Source organism: Balaenoptera physalus (genome assembly GCF_965194825.1).
Source record: "Balaenoptera physalus genome assembly, chromosome: 1".
Taxonomy (NCBI): Eukaryota; Metazoa; Chordata; class Mammalia; order Artiodactyla; family Balaenopteridae; genus Balaenoptera; species Balaenoptera physalus.
In genome coordinates, this window is record NC_138882.1 from 120,551,121 (window position 1) to 120,573,813 (window position 22,693).

At 34.6% G+C, this 22,693-nt stretch overlaps 1 protein-coding gene across 4 annotated transcripts in view; it reads left to right on the plus strand.

Moving 5' to 3' along the window:
- ODF2L (outer dense fiber of sperm tails 2 like) overlaps nt 1–19,493 on the plus strand; it is a 40,475-nt gene extending 20,982 nt beyond the window's left edge. For 2 of the 4 annotated variants that reach the window (XM_082410170.1, XM_082410169.1), the window contains exons 11-17: nt 4,480–4,590; nt 5,874–5,978; nt 7,947–8,105; nt 9,426–9,511; nt 9,593–9,755; nt 12,145–12,270; nt 14,541–19,493. In XM_082410170.1, coding sequence (XP_082266296.1) covers nt 4,480–4,590; nt 5,874–5,978; nt 7,947–8,105; nt 9,426–9,511; nt 9,593–9,755; nt 12,145–12,270; nt 14,541–14,669 — 879 coding nt within the window. In that variant the 3' untranslated portion in view covers nt 14,670–19,493. The remainder of the gene's footprint in view (nt 1–4,479; nt 4,591–5,873; nt 5,979–7,946; nt 8,106–9,425; nt 9,512–9,592; nt 9,756–12,144; nt 12,271–14,540) is intronic. The other 2 variants (XM_082410171.1, XM_082410172.1) reach the window with 1 other exon arrangement.
- The last annotated feature ends 3,200 nt before the right edge of the window (nt 19,494–22,693 follow it).

Here is a 22,693-nt window from a genome sequence, read left to right on the forward strand (position 1 = left end):
AGAGTTTTAGAATATCATTATAAGTAACTTCTAAAACTATATCTATATATCTGTATGTACACATATATGCACACATACTTATATAGAGATATTTAGATGTTTACAGTTGTATATACAAATACAGGTAAAGGTGGTTTTCAGCAGTACTAAGATTTATGAAGTTGAATAACTGTCTCTTTGTCTCAACCTAAAAAAGTTTATTTACTCTCCAATTTTAGCAGTTAGGTGAATCATCCAAAATTACATTAACTTTAATGCATAAGATTATTTCTAGGTGTCACGGTTAACGATAGGCTATAGCCTCAGGCATGGTCCGTTTGAAACCAGAAAGTATGTTCTTGGCTGCTTCATAACCGGAAAGAATTTTCCAACTTAGTCAAATCCAAGGGATGATTGGTTTTTATGTGTACCCAGAGTAAAGATGGGGAAGAAGCTTTTATACATTCTGAGGAAAAGGGTATTTGAGCTCCTAGTCATAGATACATGTCACCTGATGAGACTTGACTAAAGATGATGGCATCATTTTCAGTTCCTTAATACTGTTTTTGGAGGACAGTAAACAGAAGACAGAAAATAATCTGTTTATGGAAAAGAAGGCCAGAATTGGCAGTTCAAAACCAGTATGGCATCAGAGAACCTAGCTACTTTTTAGCTCGCTACTCTGCCATTCAAATGGCTGATGGGGCTCCATCCATTATAGCCAAGATTCAAACAACAGGATGGAGGGAAACAAAAGAAGAATTATCTCCCCCTTTTTCCCCATCTCCTCCTCTTTAGAGAGACTTCCTGAAAGTTCCATACCAGTCGACTCTTCTCCTTATTTAGGTATATGGCCCCACCTAGTTACAGGGGAGACTAGAGAATGTAGCCTTCTAGTTATCCTGAACTCTAGCCAAATACTGATACTCCTTATTTCCTGCAACTTGTTTATGTTTTCCTCTATTCCTGTAGTTTTACTATTCTTACAGTTTGGAATGCTTTTTTTCTCAGTATATAAATCCTACCTTTCCTTTAAAGTTCAGTTTAAATGCTGCTTCCTCCCAAAGTCTTCTCAATTAGGATGAATCTTTCCTCATAAACTCCCATCTTTGTATGCACAGTATAATCAGGGGAGGTGTGACATATAGTTAGCTCTTATTCAATGTTTATTGAATTAATTCTTTAAATATTTTATCCTAGAAGAGGAAGCAATTTTATTTATTATGTTTATTTTCTTAATTTCCTTGATATCCTTCAGAGAGGGGATTAGAAGGATATTTCATTAATTTTAAGTCTGGTTTTTAATTACATGGTAATGGAATTAATTTTAAATTACATATAAAAATCATTGAGTTAAAGTTTACATATTATATTCTATAAATAATTCAAAAACCTGTATTTTTAATACATTTTCTGAATTTTGTTTAAGGAAAAACATCTAGGTATATTTGGCATATGTTCTGTACAATGTAAAATTGTCTAGATGTTGTATTCTGTTACTTTCAATTATTTTAGAATAATTTTAGATTTTAGTTTCAAATGAAGAAGATACTAGCTGATACTGTTTCTAGGGCCCCAGTGACCTCCTCTATTAAAAACAACAGAAGTTATTTGGAAGGTTACAAAGTTCTATTTGTTCATTATAGAAAGTTTGAAAAACAGAAAAGCACAAAAGGAAAAATTTAAAAATCACCTATAATCTCACAACTGAAAGATAAGTAAAGTTACTCTTTTAGCATATATATAATTTGGGGGATTTTGGACTACTTCCAGTTTTGTTTGTTTTTGGGGTTTTTTTGCTATTATAATATAAATAAAAATGTGGATACTTTTAGTCTTTTTGCATATATATCTTCTTAGGATAAATTTCTGGAAGTGGAATTATATTGTAAAAAGGAAGACCCATCCTTAATGTTAGTTTTATATATTTCCAGATCACCCATCGTAAATGGGTCCCTATACGTTTTCCAGTACTAGGCAATTTTAAAACAAATCTCTCCAAATTTGATAAGTGATCTTATCTAGTTTTGGGGATTTAAACATCATCCTGGGGGCTCTCAAATTTATATCTCTAGCCTAGACCTTGCCCCTGAATTCCAGACATGTATTCTACTGCTTACTTGAAATCTCCACTTGGATATTTCATAGGTGTCTCAAAGTTATCACGTCCAAAATAGAGTTTCTATATTCCCCAATATGGTTCATCCTACAGTTTTCCTTGTCTCAGTTAATGGCAGTCATCCTTTCTGTTACTTGACTCCTTTCTCTCACACCTGCTTCCAGTTTGTCAGCAGATCTACTTCAAATATATCCAGAATTTGACCACTTCTCACCAGCATCACTGTCATCCTGGTTTAAGCCACCATCATGTCTCGTTGTTATAGTGACTTCCTACCTCTTCTCTTTGCTTCTGCCCTTGCCCCTGCCCCTGCAGTCAGCATTCAGTGTAGCAGTAAAGTAGTTCCTATAAAAATGTAAGTTAGACCGTGTCACTGCTCTGCTCAAAACCCTTCAGTGATACCTTGATTAATAGAGTAAATATCTACAAGGCATTATACTATCTGGCTTTCCATTACCTCTCTGACCTCATATCCTTCCACACTTGCATTTGTTTTCTTGCTTTCTGCCACATTGGCCTTCTTGCTTTTTCCCCTAACTGGCCAGGCTTTCTCCCACCATTGCCTTTCTCTACAGGAATCCTCTTCCCTCAAAGAGCCATACTTCCTTTTGGTGTTTATTTCAAAGTCCCTTTCTCAGGAGGCCTCCCTGGCCCATTCTCAACTTGTCCTTACTGTCTTGCTTTTGTGTATGATATATTTTACTTCTTGTTTTTTGTCTATATACCCCTTATTTGTGTCTATCTATACATGGAGTACGTTAAGCTCAAAATGAAAGGGATTTTTGCTTCCTATGTTCACTACTAGAAGACTATCCATTGCCTAGAGCATTTTTTAATAACTAGTAAGTATATTTTTTCATGTATTTGTTGATCATTTATGTTTCTGCCTTTTGGAATTACCTGCTCATTATCCTTTACATGTCTTTTTTCCTAATTATTATATAAGACCTCTCTCTGTATTAAGGGTATTAATCTTTTGTCATAATCTTTTACTTTTTTCACATTTTGTTAGGCTCTTTAGTTTTTTGAGGGGCTATGAAATTTTGGAGATATATGTGCATGTACATATGTATGTATATATATGCATGTGTGTGTTTGTATGTGTGTGTGTGTATATATATATACTTTTTTTCCTTTTCGGCTTCTGTTGGGAGTCTCACATTTCTGCACATCTGACTGCCTGTGATCCAGATACAGACTGTCTTTTCAAGGATGTTTGTATAGTGAACATCCTTGGAAGATAACAATGTTTTCTTCTACCAAAAAGCATGCTTACTGCCTGTTATAAGAGATTTGGGTTCCCTAAACTCAGAGTTGCTTCTCTGTACATCCCACCACATGTACAGGTGTCATCTGGACCTCTTGGTGTTGCTCTGAGGGAAGTGGGGCTTTGGAAACTAACACAAATGCTAATATCTGGCTACTGCTATTGCTTTGAGTAATAAAGAAATTAAGACTCTGACCCAGGAGTCTTGTGTCTTCTGCTAGCATGTATGAAACTGTGCTAGGCTAACTGGTAAACTTGGAGGATAAAATCTCAGACTCTTACAGTTCATGATATTGTCTTTTGATTTTATGCTTAGTTAGGTTTTTTCTATCCTAAAATCAAATCAAATTTTACCGGGATCTTCTGTGAAAAAATTTAAGCTTAACTTTAAAATATTTAATACATTAAAATAAATATATAATTGTTTAATATAAAAATCATGTTTGCTGAAGGCAAATAGTTAAATCTGCTTTTGTCCTAATAAATGGTTGTCTTATTACCATTATATAGTGATCCATATTTTCCCCATTTATTCAAAAATCCAACCTTTGTCATACACTAAATATAATCTTAGTGTATTTTTCTTTTTCTATTCCATAGACCTCTATATTATTATGTTAGTATCTTAATAATTTTAGTTCTTTATACATTTTAATATCTAATAAGTACTGAGATTCTCTACTTAGTATCTTTTAAAATTTTTATTAGTCTCTATTTTTCCATATGAATTTTAAATTAATTTTGTCATATTCCTCTTCCCCTCAACTGTTATACTTTTGGTTGTAATTACAGTAAAGTTTTATTGATTTGGAAAAAACTGATATGCCAAGAGTATTGAGTCCTCCCTTCCAGGAACATGGTCTTTCTATTTTCCAAGTCTTTTTTGTCAGTAAATTTTTAAAGTTTAAAAATAGGTCTTGAATAAGTCTTATTAAGGTTGCTCATAAATATTACTAACTTCCTGAAATTCCTAATTTTAGATGGTAATTATATGCAATCAGAAATAATTATTTTATTAGCTTCGTTGATAAATGTTATGTTTTTTAATGCTATAGCACTGGAGTACAAATGAATTCTAATGATTTGTAAAATTTATTTATATATTCCTTAATAGACTACACTAGCTGCTTTGAAGGATGAGATTGCCTCTGTTGAAAATGAACTCTTAGAATTGCAAGAAGTAGAAAAACAACAGAAAACCCTTATTGAAGTTTATAAAACTCAGGTGATCATTGCATTTATTTTAATGTTTGTTAAATTTGGTAGGTAATTTAAAACACTACATTTGTTTATGATCTAAAAAAGCAGAACTGAAGAAAGGTGGCATTATTATTTGTGATAAAATATGACGTATCCCAAATATTTCTTAAGGTCCCAAATACTTTTATAAAATGATGATTCTGCTGATTCCTGATTTAAATATCCTGTGTTTGTATTGGTTATTCCTAAAAGTAGATCTAAAATTAATTATATAGGTGTAATGTGAACCTATAATAATCCTGTTAGTTAATTTTGGTTATATTTGTCATCTTGTATTTTTAATGGTATTGATTTAGAATAATGACTCCCTTCAAGGGTCATTAAAGCACAATATTTCCTCTTTCCAAATAAATAAAGTATAATTCAGGTTTACTCACATGAAAGACCTGGAAAAGAACAGATGACAATATGTATGGAATAGAGAGTGTGTTAATTGGTAATTTATAGAAAAGCTTAAGTATTAGAAAGTTTAAGAAAAACTTCATTTGAAAGATGGGACTTATGTAGGTCCTTGAGTGATGGGTAACAAACTGTCAATAAAGAGCTTGATTTTCTTGGAAGAGAGTGTTTGAATTGAAGAATAATGAACTAAAGGTTAAAACTTAAGGAGGGCCATAATGTAGGTAAGTAGGAAGCACTCCATCCCAATGGTTTAGATAGGAAATTGGAGTTGAGACATCCAGTTAGAATATTGCAGTCATCCCAGCTGGAGGTAAGAATGGAGGCTGTGATGGACTGTGCAATGCGTTATTGGGAATGTCATCTGGGTCTTCCAGCTGGTTGTTCTGGTTTAATCCCCCATCAAGAATACTGTAGATGAGTTACCATATTCTTGACTCTGGGCCTTGTATAAAGTGCTCAGATATTTTTTGAGCAGATTTTGATTCGGAGAGTGAAATAATTGGTTTGGGAGCTAGTTTGGACCAGAGACTGATTCTTTAAAGTGACGTGGACCTACAAATGAGGATCTCTCTCTAATATTCAGAGCTCAGGTGAAGATTCTAGAAGTATTGATGGGAAAAGACAGGTAAATCATAAAAGGATTGTGGATTAGAGTAGAGCACTGAGTGATTCCTGTATTTAAAGAAGGAATAACATTAGATAAACATAGAGTATTAATAGGAAAATGATAATGGGTTTAAAATTGAAATTTTAAAATTTAAATTCAGTTTTTTAGCTTTTTATTTCATACAGTGGTCCTAATAATAAAATAATGCATCTTACTCTAATAATATTTTTTATTTTCAGATACAGAAGTTGCAAGAAGCAGCTGAAATTGTGGAAAGCAGATGTGAAAATTTGCTACAAGAGAATAACCTAATAACAAAAAACAAAAATAAAAAATTAAAGAAGGTAAGTTTGACATTCTAAACAATAAAATAATGTTTTATGTATGTTTTGTATGTTATGAATTTTATATAAATTCTTTAATTTTGGTCATTTTCTTTAGTTTAGACCTAGAAATTATCTGTTCTCGATTTCTGTGGCAGTTTGTTTTCTAAGGACATGATGTTTCGTCCAGGCTTGAAATGTTTGTTTGTGTGAATGTTTTTTTTTACTTTTTCCTGAATATTTGGAAAATAACATAAATGTTTAATTTTTCTGATACAAGAGCAGACTTAAGTAGCAGAAAAAATGGTTATCACTGAGCTTCATGCAAAGTTGAATACCTTTCATTTTTAATCTTACCTTTTTATTCTGGTAGTAAATCTTCTGTGTAAAAAAGCAAAGTAAATATTCTCTGCTAAATGCTTTTATGGAAGAAAAATAACATTAAAAAACCCAACATCATTTCCTTTTTTTTTTACCCTGTTGCAAAAGAATGAGGGGAAGTTCAGTGTTGGCAAGTTATGATATTTTTGTGACTTATTTTAAAGTTTTTAAATGAAACTGCATCCCATTTTGGGTCTTTTCACATTGTTTTGGTAAGGAAGCACAAAAGTTGTAGGACGTTGACTCCCCTGACTCCCGGCTGGGGACATGATGGGATGTTACTGGTCAGTTCCAACTGAGTGTAATAAGGTGACTGTCTCTGGGTCGTCCCCGCATCTTGGAATTGAGAAGTCTGAGTGAGGCACCAATGTGAAGAAGAGGTCAGCTAGAGCAGAAAATGTGCTGGTTAAAAGAGATAAAGGTAGCCTATCAAATGTGCAACTTACTACTTAGAATTATCAATACTTTTCACCTATTTTTAGCAGAGCAGAGAAGAAATCATTTCATACCTCTTGATCAGTTTTTCTCATGAGACATACCAATGCAAATGTCTCCTCTTTTGTAGGCAGCACTCTAAAAGTTTATTTAAAAAACCTATTCAAAAGGCCAATGGGGCAGGAGACTGTGGTTTTCAAATACTGTGAGGTCACAATGTTTTCTTACTGGTATTAAACCAGACAAGCCATTATTATTATTTTTTTTAATGAAATGCTTCCTTTTTCTTTCCTACTGTTTTAAGTCTCCTGGTTTTCTCATGGGCTCTTAGATGTTTGGGGACCCAGAGGTAGGCTTTGTTCTACTTTTATCTTTTGTGATCAAGAATGCCAGATGTTGCACAGCAACTCTGTGTGTTCCCTGTCTCAGGGAAAGAGTCTAGCTCTCGTTTTCCCTCCCTATGAACATCCTAAGTGCCCTATGTCTTGTTATTTTTTCTTAATTAGCAGTACAAGCATTTTTTTAGGGCTGCTTCTTGTCACATCTCCACAAAAGTGCCACAGTGAGGAATTGCAGCAGCCAAAGAGATTACTATAGATACAGTTAGATTTGTTCTTAGTAACATAGTAACATTAATGATCAAATTATAGTCTACTGAGTACTGATGATATTAGCTATTTTGAATATATATACAGTAAACCCACTGATTTGGACTAAGCCGAGCACAGCAAGGCTGCTCTAATTGAAATATCTGAGTTACCAGATCGAATGACAAAAAGTCTAAAGTTACTTTAGACTGATGGCTGGACAGCAGAAAACTACCATACCAGCTTCCTTCGTAATATCTATACTTGAATATAAATGACAGAATTCAAAAAAGTTTACTTTCCTAAGTAATTTAAACAGTCTCCCTGCAAGCTAATATTACCATATTCATTTATTCAGCAAACGTTTTGGAAACTAATTGAAGTCCAGCCCACTTTTGAGTTATACATTCTTATTTAGCAGAGTCTAACTTAAAGTTTATTCTTATTTATTTGGTTAAATCTTTTTTAAAAAACTATTATACCTAAAACATTTACTATATTACAAGCATATCTAGTATTTAACATAGTAAAAACGTTAATGCTGAATGTGTGATCTTGCACTTATTTCCCTAATGCTACAACTCAGATGAGAGGCCAGATGGAGTCTCATCTGAAGGAGTTAGAGCACGTCCGCGATTCCTTGACGGCAGCAGAACAGAGGCTTCACGAGTGTCAGGAGAGTCTGCAGCACCACAAGGGGAAATGTGCAGACCAAGCACACGCCGTTAGGGAGCTTCAGGGCCAGGTGTCCAGCCATCATTTTGATTTTTGCTAGATGTGTTAAATGCTTTGGAATAATTTCACCAGTTGAGGGCACTCATGTCAGGGGTTGATTATTTCACTGTCATCTAAATAAGTTGATAAAAGGTCAGTTTCATGCAAATACTATATTATTTTCAAGCTATTTTTTAAAAAATTGGTAATTAAAATTGCTGATTTAGTTTATTCATACAAATCTGTATTTAGACATTTGAGGACATAGTAATAGCATGAGCGAAGGAACAAAGCTATGTTTACATGTATATTTTTTGATGTTAGGATAAGGTAAATTATTGTAATTTACCTTACAAAAATTAGAATTTATTTCAATTAGAATTATGTACCAAGTTTATTTGTATTATTCTCAATTATTTTTTTCAACATATACTTTTTTTACTCCATCAGAAGAGAGATCGTGGGTGCCATACAGCCATCTCCTAACTCAGTGCCTAACACATAGTAAACACTTAAAAAATATTTTTTTTAATTAATTATTTTTCAAAGAAGCATGTCCAAAGGTGGTGGCAAGTCTTTTTCTTTATTTGCAGAATAATTTTAGGAAGGATTCCCTGTCTATCTTTCAAATGTAATCTGGATTTAATATTGAAATGCATCCTCTTTTTAAAAACAGGCAAACAAAACTTTTCTGAGTTTAAGTTCCTGAAAAGAGATCTTTCTAGGAAAATGTCAAATCACATAGATAACCTAAATTACTAATTGAAATTATGAGAAAAATTCTTTTTTTTTTTTTTTTTCCAAAACTTCTTAAACTATTTAAATACAGCTTTTGAAGCAATGGGAAGAATATTCTGTCTCGGCATGGGCAGGTGTGTCTTTGGTTGATTTGCTTATCTATTTTATTTTGCTTCTCACAAATATGGTTTTTACTCAGAGTTACAACTTCACAGATATTCAATTATCAATCACTATCTGTAAGTGAAACAGAAAACTGTAAGAGTAACCCTAAGTATCCAACAATAGGAGATTACTGTTTAAAATCTTCACATTTACTTAATAAAATAAATGTTCTTTTTCAATAAAACATTACTCAGAATGTTTTAATTGCCATCTTTCAGTAAAATTTTTCATAGATTTTCCGTGAGCCAATATAGTTTTTTAAAAATTAACCAGGAATTTAAGAACTTGTGTTTTAACAATGTAATATTTCTTGGTGTCTCTCTGTGTAGGAGTAATAATAATATTTATAGCTTCTTCTTTTTTATAATTGTTCTAATGATTAACTATATAGATTTCTTTGGAAGTTGATTATAAAGAAAATAACCAAGAAAACTTTTTTCTCCTTTAGGTTGATGAAAATCATGATCTTCTGACAAAGCTTTCTCTGGAAGAGGAAAATTATCTTATTCAGTTGAAATGTGAAAACCTTAAACAGTAAGTATTAAATTGACTTAAAATTGGTGTTACCTTTTTTCTACACACTATAATTTTAAAATATATGTCTTCTGTAAAAAGAAAATTAGAACAGATGGATGCAGAAAATAAAGAGCTTGAAAAGAAGCTGGCAAACCAAGAAGGACGTCTTAAGCATACCAATCTTGAGTTTAAAGAGAAATCTGCAGAATATAGAGCATTGGCCAGACAGCTGGAAGCTGCTTTAGAAGAAGGAAGACAAAAGGTACAGATGGCCTTTATTCAGAAACTTTTTAGTTTACCAAAGAGTCATCTTTTGAAACAGACAATATCTCATCTTGCCAAACCTACAGTTATTGTTTTTATCCTGATGACAGGGTGAAGGGAGCAATTACATTTTTGTTTTTTACCTGCTTTTGCCTTTTGGAGCTAAACAGATAGATTACTGGTCCAGAGTTACTTCACTAAATAAATGATGATGTGGCAGGGTAAAGGGCAGAGATGGAAAACACTTTAAAGAAGTCCCCCCTCTTTTTTTTTTAATGAAACCACAGCAAATATTGAAATTATTGAACCTTTTGGTTTTGATCAGGATTCAGTGAGCTATAAAGCTCAACTCCCTTTTCTTTTGGCAAATGTTGTTGTATAAATAAATACAGACAAGATTTAATTTCCGGTTAAATCCATCTGGATAGCATTTAATAACTGTCTCACTGTCTGTCAAGCATTCTGCTAGTGCTTATGATGCAAAGATGAATAAGACATGGCCTCAGCTCTCAGGACACTCACAGTCCAGTAGGGAGATAACATGTGAACAAACAAATGTCATCCAGCAAGTAGGTGCTACAATGCGGGGAAGATACAAGGTCCACCGAGGGGGTGTGGTTAGTTCAATCTGGAGAGGAGGGGAAAATGATTCAGGAAGATCTCAAAGAAGAGGTAGATTTATCAAGTGATTTGAAAATGTAATCTTGAAAGGCATGAGGTGGGCTTTGGAATCCACAAGAAGTAGATTTGAATTCTGGCTCTGACACATTATACCCTGACCCAGGGCACGCTACTTTCTAAACTTTAGTTTTTTAATTGATAAAATGGGGATGATGAATTTCCTCATAGGACTGAATGACACCAAAAGGAGATTGTGTATACCCTGATGACTCTCAGAAGTATATCTCCGCCCCAGACTTTTCTCTATCCTGACATCTAAATTCATATATTCTGCTACTTATTTGACATCTCCACTTAACATAGGCATCTCAAACTTAACATGTCCAACACCAAATTTTGAATCTATCTCTCTAGACTCTCTTCCACCCATGGTCTTTCCCAAGCCTGTTAAAGGCAGTTCCACAAGGGTGAGATAACATCTGATATCCTTGAAATGTGGCTCTTAAATCGTAAGTGTCATATAGATATATTTTGATTTTTTTTTTTTTAACTCCAGGAAAGCAATTTAAATTGACTTTGAAAGACATGTCATTGAATGAAAGCTAAGTAGTAAAATGTACTGCCAATGATAGAAGTGTAATCCAGATTTCTCAGTGCCAACCTTTGGGAGGAAAATAAGAAGTGACTTTATCCTGGGTTCAGACTAAATGGACTTTGGAAATGCTAGGTGCTCTCAGATTCCTTCTCACAAGTGTTCAGTCCCCAGAGATGTGTCTGCCCTCTCCTTTCTTTCCTGCTACAGTGGAATATGGGGTTGTCTTTAGTTCCTGCCACATGAAGAGTGCCATCACTGCACTGTCACCATTGTCTACACTGCAGGACGTTGTAAAGGACACAGATACTTGTCCTGAGGACCCTTTCTCCCACAGCTTCAAATCCTGCTGTCCTCACAATCACCCTTGGAATTTGTGCACAAGAAATCTTTGTAAATAACTTTATAATAACTTAGAACTTAGTCCATGGGAGTGAGATGAGAGGACAGTCCTTCCTGCTAGCTCCTTGCTCCTGAACTAGTCCCTGCCTCCACTGTCATTCTTATGGATCCAACCCAGCATTCCTGCAAATAGGCTCCCAAGCATCTGAATCCTTGGATGAACGTAGCTAAGCTAGACTTTCTGCTAAAATAAGCCATCAGAGAAATATGAAAACTCAAATTCAGACCATTTTCATTCAGTGAATGAATGAAAAACCAATCTCGAAGTGAATGAATGAAAAACCAATCTCGTGTGTGTGTGTGTGTGTGTATGTGTGTGTGTGTGTGTGTGTGTGTGTGGTGTAAATATCACGTACCCTACCCCCAATTCTGTCCATCCAAGTCTATAATCAGCGTTGGTTGTGGACTTTATATGTCCCACCACCACTCCAGACACCATGGTAAATGTAAATACTGTAAAACATGGCAATTGGTCTCAGCAGGTTATAGAAATATAGTATTGGGGAAAACCTACCAACGTCACAGAGCAGTGCAAATACGTATACCTCTTCCACTTCAAGCTAACTTTTCAGGTACTTAGACAGCAAAGAGGAGAATACATGCTTACACTATGCGTTTCTCAAGATAGAACATCTTTAAACACTTTCTAATTAAATTGTCTAATATCCAAATAATACCTATTTGGAAAGAAGAGATACAGTATAACTATGTCAAGGCTTTAAATCATAAAGAAAGCACATTTAGTTTTTAATTCTTTTAATTGAAATTACAGGTTTCTGAAGAAATAGAGAAAATGTCATCTAGAGAAAGGGCTTTACAAATTAAAATATTAGATCTGGAAACTGAGCTTAGAAAGAAAAATGAAGAACAAAATCAACTTGTTTGCAAAATGAACAGTGTAAGTATTAGTATGGCTTAATGTATTTTCATTAAAAATAAGTTAGCATTTAACATTCTTACCATGGAGTTTAGTTATAAACAATTAAAATACAAAGTGAGGGGAATCAAGGCTATTGCTTTACTGATAGTATTAAAAATAACAAATAATATAAATCATAAAAAATAAAAATGTCAGCATTTGGGCAAAGAATTATTATCCTGCATCCTTGGTAGCATCTATTACATTTCCCCCGAAGTCTCATCAGGCCCTTTCCCTGCATATTACTTTTACATGACAGATGCTTAATGAAAGTTACAGATATCGTTTACTTATTTTCTTTCTAATATGAATTTTTCAGTTTTTAAGATAAACACTATTATTATGAGTTAGATTTTGATATGTCTTAAATAATGCATATTATATTTGAGAAAGTTATAAGTTAGTGTTAAGTAAACATTTTATATCTGCATGTGAGGTGGATGCTTTGGTCCACTCAGCCATGAGATGAGAATACCAAATTGGCTGTGTTTAATTAGTCTTCTAATGTTTTTTCCTAACTATTCATGAAATAGTCAGATGGCACAACAAACTGTGAAAGCTGGGACTAGTTGTGACTGAATTACTTGAAAACTATCTACTTAACAGTGACACAGGAAATAATACTTTATTTTTTCCAGGAGCCAGACTCCATGAAAACTATTTTTTCATTCCCAAGCATCTAGATCATTGAAAACCTGAAATGCTCAAAAGTTAAATGAGTTTTGACGTGCAATATTTTAATTTTATTGCCATCAAAAGTTCCATGGCAATTTAATCAGAACAAAACATTTCTCATCTTTAATTTAGCACAGGCCTTCCCTTTATTTCAAAACTTTTTTTTTAACTCACTGTCAGACTTTCTGTTGTAAAATATGTGTGATATTCTTTGTGTAATTGAAACTTCTGAAAAAATAAAATAAGTATATTAAGATGAGGTGTGTTTGCTATAATATTCCCAGTACTTGGGAATATTAAAGCTGCTAAAATCGGTAGATTTAAGATCTGATGTTTTGTTAAACCTGATCATTTTTACAGTAGTAAAAAACTAGAATTCTAACCATAGATTTAGACCTTGCTGAAAAATGGGTTTATGAGTTCTCTCCCTTCCAGGGGGCAGTTTAGTTGGCAATTCAGTATTTGTTTTGTATACAAGCCTTAGCTCCATCTGAACTGTAAGCCCCCTGAGAGGCTGTCTCACAGTTAATTGTATGCTGGTGTCTTCTAGGGTGCCCTGCCCACAGTGGCAGGCCTCTACAGATTTTCTGCCCAGGTGCTCCGGGGGAGGGCGGAGTGCTTGCACAGACCCAAGGGTGACCCTCAGCAGTTTACCTCAGACTAAGAAGCCTGAAATGTCTTTGGAGTCTTATATATTATACTAAAATCCATGTACATTTTGCATTCTACCTTACAGTATGTGTGTTTGTATTAATATTTTTCCCTCCAAGTTGTTGAGTAAAATCGATGTTCCTCAAAGATTCACTATATTCATTCTGTGACTTTGTGTAGCTCAGCCTAGCAAGTTGTTTCATACCACCCACCACACTGCCCCTGGGGGCATCGCTCAGTTTCAGAAGGTATCGGGTGTCATTGAACACTTGTTAGGAAGGATATAAAAGATTTTTCTTCTCAAGGTGCCTACATTTTAGTTGGAAGCTAGATGATATTTGCAGCCTGACTATCTAAAGTATTTTCAGTGAACAGATCTCTTGGGAATTTATATGCAGCTGAATATTTTAAAAATACATTACATTTAAAATTTTTTCCTCAAAGAATACCTGATATTGAGTTCATTTTATTTTTTAAAAGATTCTAAAAATAAAGTATTCATATTATCAAAACTAGAATTCTATCAGTTTTTAAGATAGCAAAAGTCATTCTTTTAGGCAAAGAAAATGGCAAAAAGTAGTATTAAAATATGTCATGTTAAATGTAATAGAAATTAATTATGACAGTTTTAAGTAAAATCCATTTGAGTTAATCATGTTAAATATGTAATAGTTTGGGACTAAGTGAATGTGTATTACAACAAACTGTCACAGTAGAGGTCAACCATGTATGTGCTTTATTCTAGATTTTAAAGAAAAGTGAGCTCTAAGATAAGTTAATAATCAACACATCAGATGTTAGGATTCTTTCTTTAAAAAAATTAAAAACCATGTATTCAATTATTGTGTATATAAATTTTATATTATGACTATCCTTTGATATGAATGTTATTATTAATTATCTTTATTTCTTTTTTTATTTAGAAAGCACAACATCAGGAAGTATGTTTGAAAGAAATACAACGTAGTCTTGAAAAGTCGGAGAATCAAAATGAGAGTATTAAGAATTATTTACAGTTTCTTAAAACTTCTTATGTAACAATGTTTGGATAAGTTGTTGGATTTATTTTCTATAAGCAGTAGGTTTTTACTATGAGTCTAAAAAGTAATTAGGTAAAAATTAAATAAATATACTATCTGTTGCTATATTTTATGATTTATGGGTGGTACTATTAGGGTTTTTATCTAAAGATTTTTGAAACATAATTTATTATCCAATTGAAACTTTAAAACAAGATAAATGTTAGTATTCCCTTTTTGCTGGATAATCTTCACTTAGCTCTGTATTAATATCTATTTAATTTATTTTGGGTTTTGGAATATTTTACACACAGAAAAGAAGCCAGAATCATTCTTTGTGACTGTAGCAACCATTCAAGTGAATTTGTAATAAACCTAGGCCAATTATGAGCCAAATACATGATTTTAAATAATGTATATAATTGTTTTACATGATAGTGCTGTATATTTGTATATTAATATAATAAAGGAAATATTCTGGATATTATTTTTAATAATGATATAATTGCATAGTTTCTAAAGATACCAAATGTCTCAGTGTACTTAATATTGTTTCAAATATGCTGAGATGCCATTATAATTTCTGTGAGGTTTTAAATATAGAATTTTAAGTCATGGCTACTAAATGCCAACTGATGGTAACAGGTGAGAGTATGTTGGCACACGTTGTTTCTTTATAAAGAATAGGCATTTAGGCTCTCCTATAAATTCATAGTCTCTTTTGTTCTTCATCTTATGTTAGTGATTGTCTGATATTATTAGTGTAGACATTCTGAAACCCCTGAGTTAAGTGAAAGATTAAAGGGGAATAACTTGTCCCACCCCTACCCATGGCCAACTCACATGGGATGATCAAAATAAACACTCTTAATCCCAGGAAGCTTTAGAATAAGGTGTTTGTTATTGGGATGACGTAGAAGAGCTACCAAGAACATGTTCTCTGTAATCTCCTACCCTATGTGTCAAGGCAGGATACTCTAAAAGGGGATGGACGTAATTGACAAGGGCTCAAGTAGTAGTGACTTCTCTCAGAGAAAGGCTTGAGTGCTGTTTATTCAAAGAACACTCAGGTCTCAAAAGATTGTTCAAAGAGGCAAGTTGTGTACTACACAGTCCAGCCTATGAACAGAGCTCAGTCCCCCCAAGATGTTTTATCCATTTCTGACCAGAAATGGGGGCCTGCTTATCTCTGGTCCCCTCACTCCTAAGACTGCCATATCATCTGCAGGGGCTTACTTCCCTGTGACCCAACTGCTTCATAGTATTTTTCTTAAAATAGCAAAATATAGTAATTTCAGAAACTGGCCACATTTTTTTCCCAACAATTGCTAACAATATTAGAGTTGCCTTTTAATTTTAAATCATAGTACTTGTGGTACTAAAACACATGCTTGACCCTTGTGGTCCTTTCTTCATCTCCTAAGGCAAAGACAGCCTTAGGAAATACGTGAAAGAAAACTAAGGTTCTTGAGTATTTCCCACTAGACTGTGAATTCTTTAAGGGCAGAACTGTATCTTATTTATGATTCTGTTTCAGCCACCACATAATACCTGGTATATGGATACTCAGTTGATGTTTGTGAATAGGTAGATAGATGGGTGTTAAAAGAGGGAGGTATTCATATTCCTGTCTTAGATATGACAAAATGTAAGCATAGAGGGGTTAACTTCTGTGGCTGTGATATAAAACTCCTTGGGTTTTAAAGTTGGCATTTGAACTCAAGCCTTCTGACTCCAAAATTAAAGTTCTACGTACAATACTTCTTTCCTGTCGTAAGCAGTGACAGCGGTAGTAGCCCAGCAGCAGCATTGCTGTTATTTATTGAGTACGAGTCTGTGCCAAAGTTCTGACCGTAGTACATGTATTAATTCATTTAATCTTTATGTCTGATGAGAAAGGTGCTATTAATTAGTTACTTTTCAGGAAACCAAAACACAGAAAAGTTAAGTAACTTGCGCAAGGTCACACAGCTAGTAAGTAGCAGGCGTCCAGAGTCTCTGCTCTTAACTATGACCATACTACCTTCATGTATATTTCATAAATAAAGGTAATCGTTTCTTTTAACAATCATGCATTGCTTCATCTATGAATACTTTCTCTTTTTTATATTTTTAATTTTTATCAAAGTAATTTGTGCATATGGCGTTTAAAAATTGGTCCCCACAATATTTCAGCTGGACTGTGGAAGGAAAAGACTTACTGCAAAGTCCCTAAGGTTAGTACTCAGATGCTAGCGACACAGAATAACGAAGGAAGTTTGCCGGAGCCAGGAGAACTGTAACAGTCTCTGTGCTTAATGTTTCCATGTGAAACATTAAGCGCAGACATTCTGCTCTCCTGGCGTGTGAACCAAACTCAGCGTCAGGGAGGTTCAGAGTCAGTCCCCTGGAGTCCCCACGTAGTGTTTGCTTCCAACTTCCCATCATCCCTGAAAGCCTTTGTTCCCACAGTACTAACAGGCTGGCAGGATCTTCTCTTTATCCTTGATACTCAGGGCCTCATGACTTTCTTAAGTTCTAAAAGTTTCCTTCCATTATTTATGTGATTATTACCTCTCCACATGTTCCTTTCCTCTTCCTTGATTTGTCTCCTGGATCTGACCTCCACGCAGCTTGCCTTTTCCCTCAGGGTATCTGTCACTGGGTTTCTTGTGAGGTATTTCTTCCACCTGATTTTTCTAACCACTTACATGGTTCTCAGGGGCAGTCATTCTCTTTTTCTGTTGGGTACTGAATTTCTAAATAAGAAGTCATGATTGATTTTTAGTTCCCGAAAGTGTTGGGGTTTTTTTTTGTTTTTTTGTTTTTCAGCACTGTAATTCCATTCTATTTTCATTAAACTTCTCTTGTTTCTTCCATTGGTTCTGCCTCAGTAGGCATCTCCTGTTTCTGTTGTGTTGGCCATCTTTCTTTCCGAGAGCCGTAAGTGAGTTTTAACTTTCCTTGCCTGCTCATGGTTGTGGTTCCCTCAGTACCTGCCAGCAGCCTGCCTTGCACATTTCTGGGGCACTATCAAACTAAGTGGTGAAAGGCATGATGCCTTCAATACTCATGGGCCTGAAACCTCTTACCCTCCGCTGCGGTGCTGTGAGCAGCCATTCTGCCCCCAGACTTTTTCAGTCACAAGTATCAGTGTTTTTCCAACTACTAGTAATGGAAGCACTTTACTCCACTGAAGAGTCTCCTTCTAGGTTTTCCGGGGTCAGCAAGTTTGTTGCAGAAACAAGTGAAGTTCATGTTGGAGGGGAACCACGGGCAGCATCTGAACCTGGAACAATGTGCAGCACTTTAAAGAATGAATTCAGTCTATATCTACTGGCCTGAGATTTGTGCATGATTTTTATTTTTAGGGTAAAAAAAGTCACAGCATTTTGTATTAGGTATGAGTCCCTTTTTGTAATCAAACAAGCATCTCTCCATTTGTGTATATAAGTTCGCATATGTTGGTATGGGCATGGAGGAAGGTGTAGAAAAGCCTACATGCCTTGGTAGGGGTGGAGGAAATAGTAGTAACTTTTCACTTATTCTGATGAGATTATATTTCAATTGTTTTTTCTAGTCAGATAATAATTTAAAGGTTGAAGGACAGGCATGATAGGTATAGAGTGGAAGTAGGTATAGAGTGGAAGAAGAGTAGGCTTGGTGAGAGGTTATGGCCTGAGAATGAAATACTGGAATTTGATTTTCAGAGGTGGAGTAATTTAGGACAAGGAAAAAGTGGAGAGAATCCTGCTTGAGGAGGAGCTGGAGGTCACTGGAGTCCAGGATGTGGAAGAGCTGAGAAGCCTTGGGTGTGAAGCTTTCTGGGATGCGGAAGGCGTTGGGTAGAGCTGAAGCACAAGCATCCTGGTTAAATGTGAGTGGATGAGTAATGACTCCGGGGAGGAATGAAGCCTTGAAACTCTATCAGTGGTTTCTGATTGCATTTAGAATAAAATCCAGAGTCCTCAACATGACCCTCAAGGCCCTGCATGTCCTGGCCCTCACATTCCTGGCCTCAAGGCCTTGTCCCCCTCCTCAACCTGTCAGACAACTCTCCTCACCCACTTGCCCAGCTGCACTTGGTTTCCTTGAAAACAGAGTTCATTCTTTCCTTTTCTCATGCTGAAATGTTCTCTGTCACTCTTGGCCTGACTAAATCCTACTGATTCTGTCGTATACCTTCTTATTCTTTTCTTTCATAATTGACAATTATTTGTGTAATTATGTTTCATATTTGTCTCACTAGATTTTAACCTTTATGAGGATTTACTGTTCTGTAGCCTATAGCTAACAGTGCCTGGCACGTAACAGGCACTTAAGTACGTATTTGTTGGATGGATAGATAGATGATGGGTTAGTGATATTGCCACTAGATCTGATCTTCAAAGTAGGGAGAGGGGATTTGCCTACTAAAGGGAAATTATATGGAGTCTGGGAGAATGAGTAGCTTTCATTCCTGAGGGCTGCAAGGGAAGCAGTTTCCTGGGTGAGGGGTCAGGTTTCTGTTCAGGCAGAGGTATCGACTGAAGAGATATAGGGTGTAGAGACCTTGTTTATAATCAGATATGCTTTCCAGAGGCCACAGTGGAAAATGGGAGGGAGCTGGTATTGGGAGTCGGGAAGGTATTCAGTAGAGTGGGTTCACTTATAGCTGTTTGCTTCAGATAATTTAACTGGAATTTCTCTCTTTTTTTCTTGTCTAATATGGGATTAATAAAAAATCCCATATGTTGTCTTCTTTTCTTTTGATGCTACTGAATTGGGAAGTTGATTAAATCCCAAGTGTAACTTAGTAGTTTTGATTTATTTAACATTACAACTGGTTGCAGTACTTTCAGATAACACACACACATGCAGATGCACACACGAACTTTTTTTTTTTTTACAAACTTTTAAAAATAATATTTTCCTTGAAATTTAAGATTTCCTTAAAATCTTGAAGTTTAGTCTTATTTTTAAAAATAACTTTAGTATCTTTCTTCTTTTCTTCTTATGTAGGCATAGTTTGGGGTGGGCACTGGAGGGAAGAACTGTTAGGAGCCCTTTATATCTATATCTGGTTTAGTAGATGAAGTTAATATTGACAATTGATTATGGCTAAAACTATAAAAAGTAAACCTGTGATTAACTATCATACATTATTTGATTAGAATCATTTTAATTATATACTGTGAATGCTTTTGGCAGGCTTAAAGTTTATTTTTTGCAGCTTTTTTGTAAAATAGATATCTTTCCCTATCATTTAAAAAAAAGAACTAACTAAAGAAGACGTCCAAACCCAAGGTGGTAAAGCATGTGTAAATGGTCCTTAAGAAAAAATAATGATTTCATTTTAATAATTAAACTTCTTGAATAATAAAATAATAAAACTTCTTGAATGTTATCTGAATGTAATACTACCTAAAACTTTTTTTATTTTTAAAAGATTTGTTTTCACTTCTACAGATAAGCACACTTAATTACCTTAAAACTTTATAAATTTTCATTTCTATGCTAGAAGTCTATCTTGGCTTTTACTATTTTGAACTTATCTTACTTGAAAAATTCTATTTTAACCTTTCTGATAGTATCCATGAAGTTGAAAACTATCAGAAGTTGAAGCATCTTAAGAAACAGGAATTGTAATTTCAAATGAGATGATTCATGCTAAAACTCCAAGCATAACGCTTGAGGGTAAAACAGACGCAAAGATTTCTATACTTCCTTTTTCCTGCCCAACATATAGAGAGCTGTTACAAATGAATAAACTATAAAGGTCCATCAGATAAAATGGCCAAAGGATAAAAACAGACAACTCATAAAAGAAGAATTACTAATGACCAATAAACATGTTTACAGGATGTTCAGATTTATTAGTAAAGAAATATAAATGGAAATTAATCTTTTTTCCCTACAATAATTTAAAAGAGGTAATCCTAGTATTGACAAGATAGGGTAAAATGAGAATGATCACATACTACCAAAAAACTTACTGTTCCATTACCTCTGGATACATCATAATATATTAATTATTGCTCCATTGTTGGATAGTTGTTTCCATGTTTCTGCAGTGAATATCATCATGTACAATTCGTTGCCTGCATCAAATTATGACTTTAAGATAAATGCCTAGATGTGAATTATTGTATCAAATGCCATGAGAAATTTCAAGGTTCTTGAAACACAGAATTGTTCATGCCATTTGCTACAATAATCTGCAATTTAGCCATTTATCCTGAAGTAACAATTAAATGCTGGCAGAACTACATCTGTTATGCCATTCCATTGCTTAGCCAGTGCCTAGTATCTAGTAAAAACAATTAAATCTTCTCATTCAACATTAAAATGAATATAAATTTGGTCAAGTCATCTCTCGATTTAGTTATAACTGTCAAGTAGAAATGTGAACATGCTTTGAAAATTATATGGAATTCTGTAATTGTAAATATTAATATTTGTTCATAATTTTAGAAGGCTATATATTTATTTTTCACTATTTAGTTGTTAGCAGTTTAAGTAATACCCGAAGCTGATGTTTATTCTCCCACATCTCTATTTATTTTATTATCCATTTGTATTAAAATTTTCTTTTGTTCTTAAAAGTCAGGTTAGGTTGTAGTTAGTATAAAATGAATTCCAGATATGAATTTTCACTGGAGTTAATTATATAAAATAGTTTCTACTTCTCTGTGAATTGCCTTTTCACTTTCTTAATTAGGACTTCCGGATCAGTATTTTTGTTTGGTCTTTTAATTCTACGTGAAGTTTATTAAGATGTGAGCTAACCAGTCTTTTAAAATAAATATCAATAATATTTGTGGTCATGAGGGGTTTAGTCATATCTCTGGTTCGTTTTTCCCCCTCCTTCGTTTACTTTGGAACTGCCTGAGTAACAGATTTTTTTTTTTTTTAATTAACATTGTGTTCATTTAAGGTGTACAACGTTTTTTTTAAAAAATAAATGTACTTATTTACGTATTTATTTATTTATTTATTTGTTTGTTTGTTTATGGCTGCGTTGGGTCTTCGTTACTGTGCGCAGGCTTTCTCTAGTTGAGGCGAGCAGGGGCTACTCTTTGTTGTGGTGTGCGGGCTTTTCATTGTGGCGGCTTCTCTTGTTGCGGAGCACGGGCTCTAGGCGCACGGGCTTCAGTAGTTGTGGCGTGTGGGCTCAGTAGTTGTGGCTCGTGGGCTCTAGAGCGCAGGCTCAGTAGTTGTGGCGCACGGGCTTAGTTGTTCTGCAGCATGTGGGATCTTCCTGGACCAGGGATCAAACCTGTGTTCCCTGCATTAGCGGGCAGATTCTTAACCACTGTGCCACCAGGGAAGTCCAGATTTTTTTTTTTAATTGAAGTGTAATTGACCTATAAACTATGTTACTTCCAGGTATACAACATAATGATTTGATATTTCTATATATTATAAAATGATCACCACAATAAGTCTAGTTACCATCTGTCACCATACAGAATTATTACAATATTACTGACTATATTCCCCATGTTGTACATTCCATCCCCATGACTCATTTATTTTGTAACTGGAAGTTTGTCCTTCTTAATCAGAGTTTTTAATTTTTTTTTTCCACATCTTTTTTGGAGTATAAATGCTTTACAATGCTGTGTTAGTTTCTGCTGTACAACAAAGTGAATCAGCTATATGTATACATATATCCCCATATCCCCTCCCTCTTGAGCCTCCCTCCCACCCTCCGTATCCCATCCCTCTAAGTCATCACAAAGCACTGAGCTGATCTCCCTGTGCTATGCAGCAGCTTCCCAATAGCCATCCATTTTACATTTGGTAGTGTATATACGTCAACGCTACTCTCTCACTTCATCCCAGGTTCCCCTTCCCCCGCCCACCATGCCCTCAAGTCTGTTCTTTACGTGTGCGTCTTTATTCCTGCCCTGGCACTAGATTTGTCAGTACCGCTTTTTAAAATTCCATATATATGCGTTAGCATACGGTATTTGTTTTTCTCTTTCTGACTTACTTCACTCTGTATGACAGATTCTAGGTTGTGTTAGTATTCTCCAGAAAAACAATATATATGGTATTGGCTCATGTGATTATGTATGGAGCCTGAAAGGTCC